General features: G+C 42.9%; 2 protein-coding genes across 2 annotated transcripts in view; one reads left to right on the forward strand and one right to left on the reverse strand.

Annotated features, from left to right (window-relative positions):
* AFP (alpha fetoprotein) overlaps nucleotides 1-3,643 on the forward strand; it is a 30,683-nt gene extending 27,040 nt beyond the window's left edge. Inside the window, exon 14 of the mRNA XM_080410110.1 lies at nucleotides 135-3,643. Coding sequence (XP_080266236.1) covers nucleotides 135-179 — 45 coding nt within the window. The 3' untranslated portion in view covers nucleotides 180-3,643. The remainder of the gene's footprint in view (nucleotides 1-134) is intronic.
* Nucleotides 3,644-3,688: 45 nt separating this feature from the next.
* RASSF6 (Ras association domain family member 6) overlaps nucleotides 3,689-12,185 on the reverse strand; it is a 129,657-nt gene continuing 121,160 nt past the window's right edge. The window contains exons 10-17 of the mRNA XM_080409503.1: nucleotides 11,909-12,060; nucleotides 9,848-9,939; nucleotides 9,187-9,371; nucleotides 8,773-8,874; nucleotides 7,478-7,529; nucleotides 6,458-6,576; nucleotides 6,268-6,365; nucleotides 3,689-5,492 (exon numbers count right to left, since the gene is read on the reverse strand). Coding sequence (XP_080265629.1) covers nucleotides 5,417-5,492; nucleotides 6,268-6,365; nucleotides 6,458-6,576; nucleotides 7,478-7,529; nucleotides 8,773-8,874; nucleotides 9,187-9,371; nucleotides 9,848-9,939; nucleotides 11,909-12,060 — 876 coding nt within the window. The 3' untranslated portion in view covers nucleotides 3,689-5,416. The remainder of the gene's footprint in view (nucleotides 5,493-6,267; nucleotides 6,366-6,457; nucleotides 6,577-7,477; nucleotides 7,530-8,772; nucleotides 8,875-9,186; nucleotides 9,372-9,847; nucleotides 9,940-11,908; nucleotides 12,061-12,185) is intronic.

The raw sequence follows: 12,185 nt of genomic DNA on the forward strand, positions 1-12,185 counted from the left end.
CATATACAGGGTTTGTACACAGCTTGCAATGGTTATAAAACATTACCTACTGCTGCCATACTTGTGGAACTTGTTCACAAGTACATCATCTTCCTGCTTCTATTGCTCATAAATATTTTGCCTTTTTTTTTTAGGGTCCAGAACTTATAAAAAGAAGTGAAAAAATGTTGTCAGCATAAAGAGCTTGCATAGCTTATTGGAAGATACTTGCTGAACGATAGGAAGTCACACAACCTTAACTGTGAGCATAATACCTTGTCTAAACGTTCATGAAATATAAACAGGAACATATAAATTGTCATAGTGGAGAAAACTATGTTGCAGCTCTTTACTTACATATCTAATGAGGTCGTGATGGTTTACCAGCTAGAGCTCTGCCACATCCCATCTGCCGCTGTGAGTGAGGTGAACGAGGTGCCTCAGAACAAAACATCGCATTCCCACATCAACCTGCTGAGCTGTGGAGCTGTAAAACCGGCCTGATTGCAGAGCTCAGCTCACCTGAAAATGAATTGTGCTTACCCATTTTATTCAGACATGGGAGAAACCCGTACGCAAACTTCATCTCTGGCCACTATCACTGATTCAGAATGATCAAGAGTATGTAAAATCTAAACCAAAACAGGTGACTTAAAGCCAGTTCAAGTCCAGGGAGAGGGCCCATCACCTTAAAGCAGGGGTGCTCAAACTACGGCTCACGGGCCAGATACGGCCCCCCAGGGTCCTCAGTCTGGCCCCCGGTATTTACAGACACCCCCCGCCAGGGGTTGGGGGGGGAAACCAAGCAGCCGCAGATGGCTGCCTGCCACTTCATCCGTGCACCGGCCCTCTGGTTAAAAAGTTTGAGGACCCCTGCCTTAAAGAAATCCACTGAAATAGTAAGTTAAATGGATAGAAACTGAGGGTTTCAATGTGGACACCATCTTAACTTATGGAATATTATTTTACTTATAGAAATACTCACAGACGCAAAAAAACTCCAAAGGCATTTTAAATCCTAAGCTTACGAAACACAAATGCAAATGAGATCAAAATCAGAAAATCTGCCTGTAACCACTTTTAAATTATTTTTGATCACCAAGTAATTATTTTTGCGTTTTTATAGCACTGTCCTTGAAATACAACACACACTCGCTAATATGGGCTGCTCTGGGGGATCGTAAATTTGCCTTTAAGCAAAGAAAAGGATTATGTTGGGCATCCTGAAGAGGGAAACGGAAAAAAAAAATAATGGGCAAAATGTCATGGAAAAGACAGAACACGGACTGCTGAAACACCTGGTCAGCAGATGAAGGTTTAGAGAAAGCACTGGGATGCTACCAGATTTACGCTCCAGGTAGTTTGACACAAAACCAGCTTTGGGATTTTGCTCTCTTTTTACATTAAAAGAAATTAGAAGGCATGTTAAGAATCCTATGTCAAAAACAGTATTAAAAGAAAGAAAAACTTTTCCTGGAAAACTTTGGCTCGAAGAAAGATACCCAGGGACCAGATCCTTTGGGTGGATGTATCTACCAGTAGTTATCCTAGAAGCATTTGAAATGTCTGTAAAATAAACATTGCCTAAACAAACATCGCACCAAATGCAAACCCAGTTTACAGTATTACCACCAGAGAGAAGATTTCAGAGTCAGATTGAAGAGGTCAACCAAACCAAGTCCCATCGGAATCTACCCTGTGCATACTGCTAGGCAACATTTTCATTAAGGATATAAATAATGAGAAGAAAACCCCTTCATCAGATTTTTGGCTGACAGCAAGATGGAGACATGCTGTTGTAAATCCCTTCGCAACATTTTAAAAGTCAAAATCATCTTGGAAAATTAGAGAAATAGCCTAGAAAACAAGAGGAATGCTCTATAAGGACAAATGTAATGTGTGACATTGGTATGATTAAGCAGCTGCACCATTTCAGCACAGGAAAATTGACTCACGAGGGAGCTGTGTGGATAACAACACTGTTAGAAATCACAGCCAACTAAAAGCCACCAATCTGCCGCTAATTAAAATCTAACTTCTTGCTTGCACACCAGGAGCATAAGCAGAACGACAGCCAAACCAGAACAAGCTATGTAAGACATATAGCACGGTTTCATTTTCCTCACCTCTGGTATAAGGACTTAGCTGGGAATGTTAGGACAAATCTTGGCTACCTTACTTCTAGAAAGCATTTCGCTGAAAAGAGAAGAGCAATCCATAAAAAACAGTCAGCAATCCATAAAGTACGAAAGGAAAGGTAAAGTAGGATGGGGGTGCCTGGTTTAATAAGAAAGGCTGCAGGAACTTGAAAATCTTCATATACCAAGAGACTGACCGCAAGGCAGAAAGCAGCAGGCCAGTGCCCAGCAAGGGGAACAAAGCTCTGGGATCAACTGTCTGGGAAAGGTGGGGACCTGTGAGAGGCACACAAACATTCAGCAGGCTTTACCCAAGTAACAGTGATGTTTCCAGTACCAAAACAATGATTAGATGGGCATCTTGGGCTTCTCCTAGCACTCTGTTTTCTCAAGACTTTATGTTCTGATGAAAATCTGTCCTAGGGAATTTGGAGGATGGTTTGGGTTTTCCACCTTTTCGGGTTTTTTTTGTGAAATCCAGTGATGTCTGGATTTTTCTCATGGTGGAGCTTGGTAGTACAAGTTCAGGTAAGATATATCCTCTAATTGCTGTCTTTATGGTTAGTGGCTTAGGCTCCAAATTCAAAAGCAGCCCCCATTCCCTGTCACCTCTTTTTCATTGCTGTGTTACCTCGAATGTCCAATAATGTTTTAGAATAAATTCTCCCCCTGTTCTTGCCTGTATTTGTGAGAAATGATGAATTTAAATGAGCACAGTACCCACAAAGAACTAACGCCACAGCAAAGTCACAGCTTTATTCCACCAGCCCTTAAACCCCAGCAGACCCTCGATGATCTGTGCTATGTTCTGTAGTTATTTTCCAGCATCTTTCAGTCCCAATTCAGCAGGATAATGGAAATGGATTTGAGTATTTAACATCAGATGGTGGCAAAAGTGGCTCGGTTTAGGAATTACATACTTACACAGAGAATCTGAGAACCTGCTTGAAAACACTTTCTCTTTTCCACATAGTCTGTGCTGTTGATTGGTCTCTTAATCTCAGACCAAGGCATTATGAGCATTTCATATGCCAATATTTTTATGCTGCACATTCATACAACTACTACAGTATTCACAAAATGGAACATGTAACAGAAATAGTCCATTCTGCATAAAAATACTTAAATCCTTCTTCCTGGTTCAAATGAGAAAGAGGTGCTGCTGTGCAGGCAGAGATCACCGTAGCCCATGCTGTTAGATGTCTGATAAATGCAGGCTAGCTTATTTCCCTGCTCATGCATTTGAGCTACCTGAAAATTGCCTTGCAGATGGGTTCCGGTTTGTTCCTTACAGCAATTTAGGCAGAACGAAGCCAGAAATCCAGACAAAGTCTGTTCCTACTCTGCCTCTAGCACCACTTCCACAGTGCTTCAATACAGCCTTTCCGCTTCAGAGGAGCGAAAAACTCCCTCCATCACATAGCTGAAACTGCCAACCTCTACTGTTGCGGCACAATCAAATTATCAGGCTGCAACAAGGCTTTTACCATCAGTCAGTCACTCAGTCAACTGTCCATGCTGTTTCTCCTTCCTTCAGAAGCCAGCCCACACTGCTCCCCAACCCACACTCCTCAGAGCTGTTTAACCACTTAGCAGAACGAGCTACACCTGCACATCATCCACGTCAATCAACCCACTGCCTCTGAGGCAAGGCCACAGCTGCATGTTATCAATGCTGATCAACCCACTGCCTCCATTCCTCTACACTCTGCTGCTTGGGTTTGGCTATGAACTTGACCATGGCCTGCTTCAGAACCCACTGACACATGACTTTACCTTGCCAGTACAAGCTGTGATGTCCCAGGGCAAGTTTCATACCCCCTGGAGCTTGGCTAACACGTATTTGAATGGGTCCCTGGGGAAGTGCATACTGCTGCTGTTGCTTCAAGGAACACGTACTTGCACCTCTGAGGCAGCTGTTATTTAATGACATGCATCTCAACCGCTAAATTATTTTTATTTCTCCTCTCTGCGCTCCCATGCCCACAATTATCTTCCTGAACAGGACTGTAATAGACTCCATAATAAAATAAACCCCTTGCCCCAACCACAGTAGCTTCAATTAGCACATTGACTTTTCATTTTTAAATTACCATCCAAGTAACATCATCTCTGGCAGGGTACAGTTTTTCATGTCTGATTTCTTCCACATGATTTCTAGGCCACATTTTGTGCATGTTGATTTCCTTAGTGGTTTTATCTTTTTATCTGCATAAGCCAAAGGCAGCTGAGGCACAACACGGATACCATGCCAAAAAGACAAACTAATACAGGTGGGCAATTAACGGTGCACAAATTGGGGTTTATTTACATCTCTGTAATTTGAACTGTAGCATTCGGCATAACCCGCTAGCTTCGCTGCTGCACACTGTGCTAGGGCCAGATGGTACCAAAACCGCATCCATGGGTAGGCTGCCGACCCAGCCCCGGCACGGCTCTGATGCTCAGCCCCTCCCTGAGTGCTCCACATCCCTCTTCAAATACAAACTCCAGGAAGTGACATGGAATCATTCCTTTCAACAGCAGCAAATGCTGAGGTGCCTTCAGGACCCAATCGAGCAGATGTAATGGTATTTCGTGAGAGTTCTTACTTGGCAGTTCATGGAGGTGTTTCAGAGAGAAATTCCCTTTTCTATTTAAGAGCTGAGGAGCTATTAAGTGGGAGGTTTCCATTTATATTTTTCTAGCTGTAGCTCTAAGCAAGTTAGGAATCTACCAATCTGAAGCCAGTGGGATTTCAGGGCTCTCCTGTACAGTGCTCTTTTGCTTTGTTTTGTTAAGATAAGTGAAAAGCCTAACTGCAATCTTAGATACATAAATAACTTTTGCCACTTATCTCTACTGAAAAGCTTCCTCCTAATATAATTCAACGTTTTGCTAATGGAAGGAAAACCACTTAATTTTCATATTTTTCCATACAATTAACACATTGCTTATTGCAATATTTTTCTCATATGCTAGACTTTTGATAATGGTTTGTAAATTAGTACATTTTAAAGCCTTGTGCTTTTAATGAGATTTCCTACACACACACAAACCCGCCCCCATCTTAAGCTTCAAGCCAGATTCAGCATCTGTCTTTTGGGGGATCTAGCGTATCCTCCTGGGTGGGTCGCAACTTGTATCGCAGAGCTGTAGAGGAGTGGGTTCAGTTTTGATAGCGTAATTATCAAAAGAGACTTCAGCACTTGGAACACCCCATGCTCTAAGTGTTCTTCCATCACGGCACATTCAAGCAAGCATACTGACATCCCCTGGGCAAAGGCGGTGCGCGGGGTATTCACAAGAGGCTGTTGGCATCAAACGGTAGTCTCTGTTTTTTTAACAGTTCGACTATGAAGGTGCTGGCATATCATACTCTTCTCTTTTAGGTACCTGAGACACAGAGAGGGAGAAAGTTTTTAAGTAACATAGAATCCTGCAAAAATTCAACCTCAATTCTAATGTGCTAGTTGAATGGCTAAAATACGTTGTAATGAAAGCTGTTCTGATAGAAAATGACAACTGCTATTTATTTTTTCCTTTACATTTCCCGGCCACCTACGATTCAAACTGACCAGACAGCCATTTGATAACAGATCCACAGCTAGTGTAGACTCATTGTGCTTGACCCCAGGACCCATACATACATTCAGAAATAGCAGGGCATTTCTAACTTGTACCTGTTGCGCATTTTCAGCTGCCATCAGAAGAACTCATGCCATTTGTCAGAAGAACCCATGCCATTTATCAGAAGGGAAATCTTAAAGGGACGTTAGGGATTTGGCACTAGTCTAGCCTAAATACTGTGCTACCTAAATTGTACCACAGTACATACTGCATTTGTGCTTTCCAAGGAAACACACAGCAGCAAGCAGAAACAGAGGAACCAGTCCAAGCCTCAGAACTGACCTTGAGGGTCCAAATTTTCTAGCAAGATCCCTCCATGTATATGTAGTCATTATTCACTTGAGAATCTTTAACAACAGCAACTCATCTGGGTATGTGGGATATAGAAAGGATTATAAACCCCACCACATTTCACTTGAGCAGCCACAGCAGTGTTCTAACTGCACTCCGCTAGGTAAATGCATCCACCTCTTCAGCCAGCCCATAACTGTCAATAGTCTCCTGGACTCAAAGTGACCCCATGCATTTTACATCTGTTTACCTTGCCACTGTCTGTTGAATCTCCTGTTCTTCTTCTTCATTTATCCTGTGCAGAATCGATTCCAAAAAGGGAAGATGAAATTGAATATACTGAGCAACCTATCAAGAAGACAACAAGAAACATATTTACATTATTAACTATGCTCATTGGGAAAAATACTGTGAACTATTGGACCTGGTGATATACATACATCACTGCTAATCTCTTCCACATCCTGGTCCATGAGAAAAAACTTGGCAATCTTCTCTGAGGGCCCCTGCAAGAGTCTGTGCAGTAAGGGAACGTCTCCACTCCGCAGCTGCTTCTTCTCTAGGATTTACAAGACATGTCGTGACACACAGAACATACAACAGTTCCTCTAGACATCTCATGCAATCAGTCTTTTTTCTTAACAACGATCCTGCATTTGACTGCTGGGCAATTAGGAGATACCTAACAAGTCTGTAATACATATCTGCAGGAGGATGCGACACCTAACTTCTACTATGCATTTTCACAGAAGTGGGTAGATGCCACACAAAGTAGTGTGAAAATATACAAATTTCGGTAGTCAAGTAAGCATTTAAGAGACCCATCAGCTGGGCCATGACTCCCTGAAACAAAATTTACTTCACAGTTTTCAAGCATTGTTCCAACTTTGTATTTTGACATTTAAGGTACAGGCCCATCAGTTGTGTCCCCCATTCTTTCAGGTATTCCTTTCAATGAAGATCAAATTTCCTTTTTCCTGAAGATATAAACTGTGTTGTGGAAGTAAACATTTTCCACTGAAAAATTACTTGCTTTTAGCTGACACCTGTGATCCAGGACTACCATCCAAAAATGTTTGTTACAATATCCCATAACACTACCAGCAAGAGACCAGCATCCCATGCTTGTAGCATGGCTGTGCAGAATGGAAGTCAGAGCAGGCAAGCATCTGAAACGTGGCCTTCAAATACAGGAACAAAGGCCTCTTGAGCTGAGCCAACTGCCCAGGCAGCACACTGAAAGCACCTGGAACACAATTGCTCAGGTTTTCCTCTCCACCAGAGGACCACACATCCCTAAGGGGGTCTCCAGAGAAGCCAGAATGCCACCCCACACTCACACTGCCCAAACCAGGACAGATGCCCATGCAGAACCCTGTCACTCCAAGTTAAGCGGTCTACACACACGCACACAGAGGAGAATCAGGGATGAAGTGATCACGCAGCAGTGTCTGGCTTACCTCCGGATGCATGGATAATATAAAGTGCAAATTCATGTGGGCTGTTTTCTATCTGTTAAACACAAACAAAAAAAGTCTGTTCAGACTGACTGATACACTTCCCCAGCATTTCATTGTCAGCAGATATTCTCTTGTGCTTCTAACTCAGACATTTAGGTCAAAGTCTGAGGCTGGGATCCTGTCTGTGTGAGAGTTAGGAAGCTGGGTTTGAGTAAGATAGAAATCCACACTGCCACATGTATCGTCCCTGTACCCCACTACCTTGCAATTGCTTATGTTACCATATTGCCCAAATCAGAAACATACCACCTTAGACCGCACCTTAGATCTTTCCAGTCTTGTTTCCTTGGAGCATCCTTAACTACTTCACACAACTTACTTTTCAGGTGACCCACAAATTTGCCAGGAGTATCACCTTTAGGATAAAACCCTGTGATCTCTTCCTATCCACTTGCCCACACAACCACATTCAGAAAATAGCAGTCCTTTTGGACACTCATTTTTCAGCTTATTCTCTACAACTTGCTCTGTAATCCCATTCCTTATGTTATTATTCATAGAAGTCAACTTCTCCTTTTAGTCTTACGCTACCAAGTGTTACTAACCGTATGAAGTGATTCTGCAATAGCAAAGTCTCTAGACAAGTTAAATGGAAAACTATCAAAAATTGCACATTAAGAAGCTACAAAGAATAAATGCATTGGAGAAACATGCAGCCTGAGTGGTAGATAACATTTTTTATTGAGTATAATCATGTTTATAGGAGACTGTACCAGAGAAACTCCAAGAAAAAAAAAAAGATAAAAAAGAAGTCAGTACGGCACAGATCTCGAGCACTAGTTTTCACTCTGACTTTCTGCAGCTTTTCATGTGCCTGCATTTAACAGGATGCACCTCCCGGACCCCCGGGCTAAAAGAATTCCACTTTAAGGCAAATGCAATTATTAGGGCCCGTCAGCAGAGGGAAGCACGGGCATGTGCATTACACACCCCCCACCCGTGCTGGGGAACGCTGCGAGCACCGCAGCACGGTTCCCTGCTGCGCATGAGTTAACAGAGAAGCCCCCACCTAGACACCCAATATAACTTCTCTAGCCTCAAACCGCCGTGAAACATTCGTAAGATAAACCCAAACCATTTCTTAAAAATGGCCCCTGTGGGTGGTTGTTTTTTTTTTGGAGGTGGGCTCTATTTATGCACTGTCCCCTCCCGGTTATTTCCTTCCTTTTGTCACACGCTCGAGTCAACATCTCTGGAACACGGCTGCGCCTGCTTCTGCAAGCACATGGAGTTACCTTAAACTTTCGAAGCAATTGTTCTATCACTTGTCTTGTGCTCATCTGGCTGTTTATCCTTATTTTGGTTTCTGATCCAAAAGCTGGAGTAAAGACTGATGTCTAGAAACAAAAACAGCGCATGAGGGTGTGAATGTGAGGACTGCTGGATGCAGTGACATCACTGAAAGGATGTCGTCCAGCACAGCTCTGGGGCAAAGCAAGCAGTCAGGTATGCTGCCACTCTCACTGGGATCCTGCGGGCAGTGGCCATGCACACATGAAACCCACCTTCCCCAGCAGAGCCCAGGAACTGAGCCCAAAGCAAGGAACCCCAGCCTGGCCACACAGGGGGGCCAGCAAGCAGGGACCCTCTGGATGTGTTACCTGTCCCGAAACCTAACCTGGAGTGAGAAAAGACAAGCACATTCATACCTCATAGTTGTAGAAGTGGCCATTAATCGAAAACCTGTGAGTTTCTACTTCTGTCTTTAGCATCATGGGGAACTTGGTCCTCTTCCGCACAGCCGCAGCATCGCCGCCGGCCCTGGGCAGGGTAGCACAGTCATGTTCCTGCTCGCTCTTGGACTTCAGAGTGCGGCTTTCGTAAGGTGAATAACCTGGACAAAACGAAACTGCATCAGCATATTGTACAGCTGCTCAACCCTCCTTGCCAGCATCCCCACAAGAAGGAGGCTCTTGGCAGAGGGAATTTTTTTTTTTTTTTTTTTTTTGTAATTATGTCTTTTGGTGGAGGGATTATTTTTTTTCCAATTATTTTTGAGGGGGGAGTGGGAGAGGAGCAAGGTATAGGTGCCTGATGAAGATCAATAGTCTTTCTACACTGGCCACAGTTTGCTATTTTGTTCACTTTCTTGGGAATGATTTCTTTGGTGGAAGCACAGCCTGTTAGCTCTGGCTGTTTGAAAAGTTATTTGCACAGCAACGGTTTTTACTAACCAGTCACAAGTCAGTGTTTCATTAGCACATAATGAATGTTGAACAGAGACAGAAAAAGATTACCCTTTACAAAAATGATTTGACACGTTAGGCCTTCCCTACTAGTACAGTCTCAGAACAAAGAATTTTTACTAACTTTTCTCAGGGTTTGGCTTTTCTTCAGTAGATTTCAATGTCTCCCCACTAATATGATGCAGGTCATCAAATTCTCCCCACCGTGTCATCCCCCTGAAATACCAAACATATATTTATAGTTGATTACTCATTAATTCAGTGATTACAATTTCTCCTGTAACCAGGCTTCATGTAATCCATTCCTATACCAGTTCAAAGCTTTACAGAACACAACCACATACTTCAGTGTGGTATAGGAAGCCAGTAATTTTAGTTTATGTCATAATAAAATTAGTAAAATGTGTTATGACTAGGGATCCCAAACGTGACACAATCCTATTTAGAGCCTGTTGAACATTGACCACACTGTCCCTTAAATAATTTGGAGTAATTCTTTATCTGTTTTATAGCAATGCCCTGGATTCATAACATGTAGGACACCAGGCAGACATACAGAAAACACACATACAGATTGTGGTTTCAACAGTCACAGGGACGCATCACGTCTGTTATACAGACGGCGACATGACTACACTAGCCCCTTGTGCCATCCAAAGCAGTTCTGTACGATAGCAGGGAAGTCAATCTGCCCTGGCGTAAAATCCAACTTTCTTTATGCCAACATTTCCATAATTCACTGCATAAACTCTGTAGCAGAAAGTCTTTGGCCAGTTACTGTTCTGACTGAGAATAAACCAATTTGTAGGCAAATATTAAAAATTCATTTCCCATATATATTCAAAACAATATTCAACTAACTCCAAGCAACATGCCAAACAACAATCTCAGTTGTGTTCTGTGCATTTAAAAAGTTCATTTAAGATCAAACAGACAAGCTGCTCTGCATACCTTAAAGCATGTCAGGGCAGCTTCACATTTCTGTGATCGTGAATTAATATTTACTTTAAGTTTCAGATCTCCACCAGTCAAATTTTTTTAAGAAATAAAGGGCAAAGCACAACTTAAACTGCCAGAGCGGACCCTGTCCTCCAAGCCACGTGCACCCCGTATCAGTAGACCTGGTCAAGGTAAGCAAAGAGAACGAGATGTGCCTCAGGCTCGAGTTTTTGCTAGTTGCTCCCGCCAGGTTACAGCCCTTCCCTTCAACAGCAAGAGGCAGGGAGGAAGACAGTCCCTGACTTTACTGGAACTCCACAGCTTGCAATGATGGGAGAATTAACTTGAGGATCTCAAGTTAAACATGTACCTTGTGCAATCCAAGACAATGGATAAATAAAAAAACCAAGCTCAAAAACAGAATTTGTCAGGGAGTCATTCAGGGCAAACATTGGCTCAGTCTCCATATTACACATGACTCAGCTTCAGCTCATCAGGTACAATTCAAAATTCACCAACCAACAGTTGGGAAATAGTGTTCAAAACAGAAAGAAGAAATGCTCTAAGGACCGACACGAGTTTTTGAAGATATGGCCAATCTAGCAGGGGCCAGATCAGCGCAATGCACGCAGATTTGAAATGTCACAGGCAGCAGCCTGGAGGAACAGGTGATCTGGGCATGTTTCTGAGGGGCTTTAACACAAGACTGTGCATGGACAAAGCCAGTATTCATTCCCAGGCTTGACCTTCACCCTGAGAAGCAATGGTTTCACATCACAAGCACCTGGGAAGGTAACCTGCGATAGACAGTCACTTCACACTAACTCACCAGCTTTTTGCCTCATGCTGTAGAACGTGCGTCACCATGAGGTCTTTCAGGGGCTAACGACATTATTAGGTGTACACATATACATGTGAGCTTATCTGGCTTTTTTTAAAAAAAGACATACATATAGACATACATTTCCCACTGCTTGCATGGGAATAGTCAGTGTAGACAAAAGCAGCCTCCTCCACCTTCTCAACTCTTCTTAAGCCCAAAGCCAGACAAGGATGCTACAAAGACACATCCTTCTGCCTTGCAGAAGCTGTTGAAAGACCACACCAATTACAGAGTACTGCCGTGCAAGCAGCCGCCACAGCCGTCAGGGAACCTGGGGTATACGAGCACCCATATATGTTGAAGCCACCTACATGAGCTGTCTTGAAATACTAGTCTGCCTCCTTATAGAAGCTGATACATTACCTTTTACTAGGGAACAAACCAGCGTTCTCTGTTGACTTCAGGGTGACAAAAGAGGGTATCTGCTTCTCATCCTGGATTTTTAATCTGATAGGATGTCGGACTCCCCAAAATATTGACACGATTCCCTCAATAAATGGTTTGCTTTCATCTTGCTGAAAAAGAAAAGGGAATATGGACCACTTATTCACACAACAATAACAGAGTAATAATAATAAAGTATTAACAGTCCATCTCCCCTCAGATTAACAGGAACATGATGAAATCGCTGAGGCTGACA

The sequence above is a fragment of the Falco punctatus genome (assembly GCF_963210335.1).
Source record: "Falco punctatus genome assembly, chromosome: 1".
In the NCBI taxonomy this organism is placed as follows: domain Eukaryota; kingdom Metazoa; phylum Chordata; class Aves; order Falconiformes; family Falconidae; genus Falco; species Falco punctatus.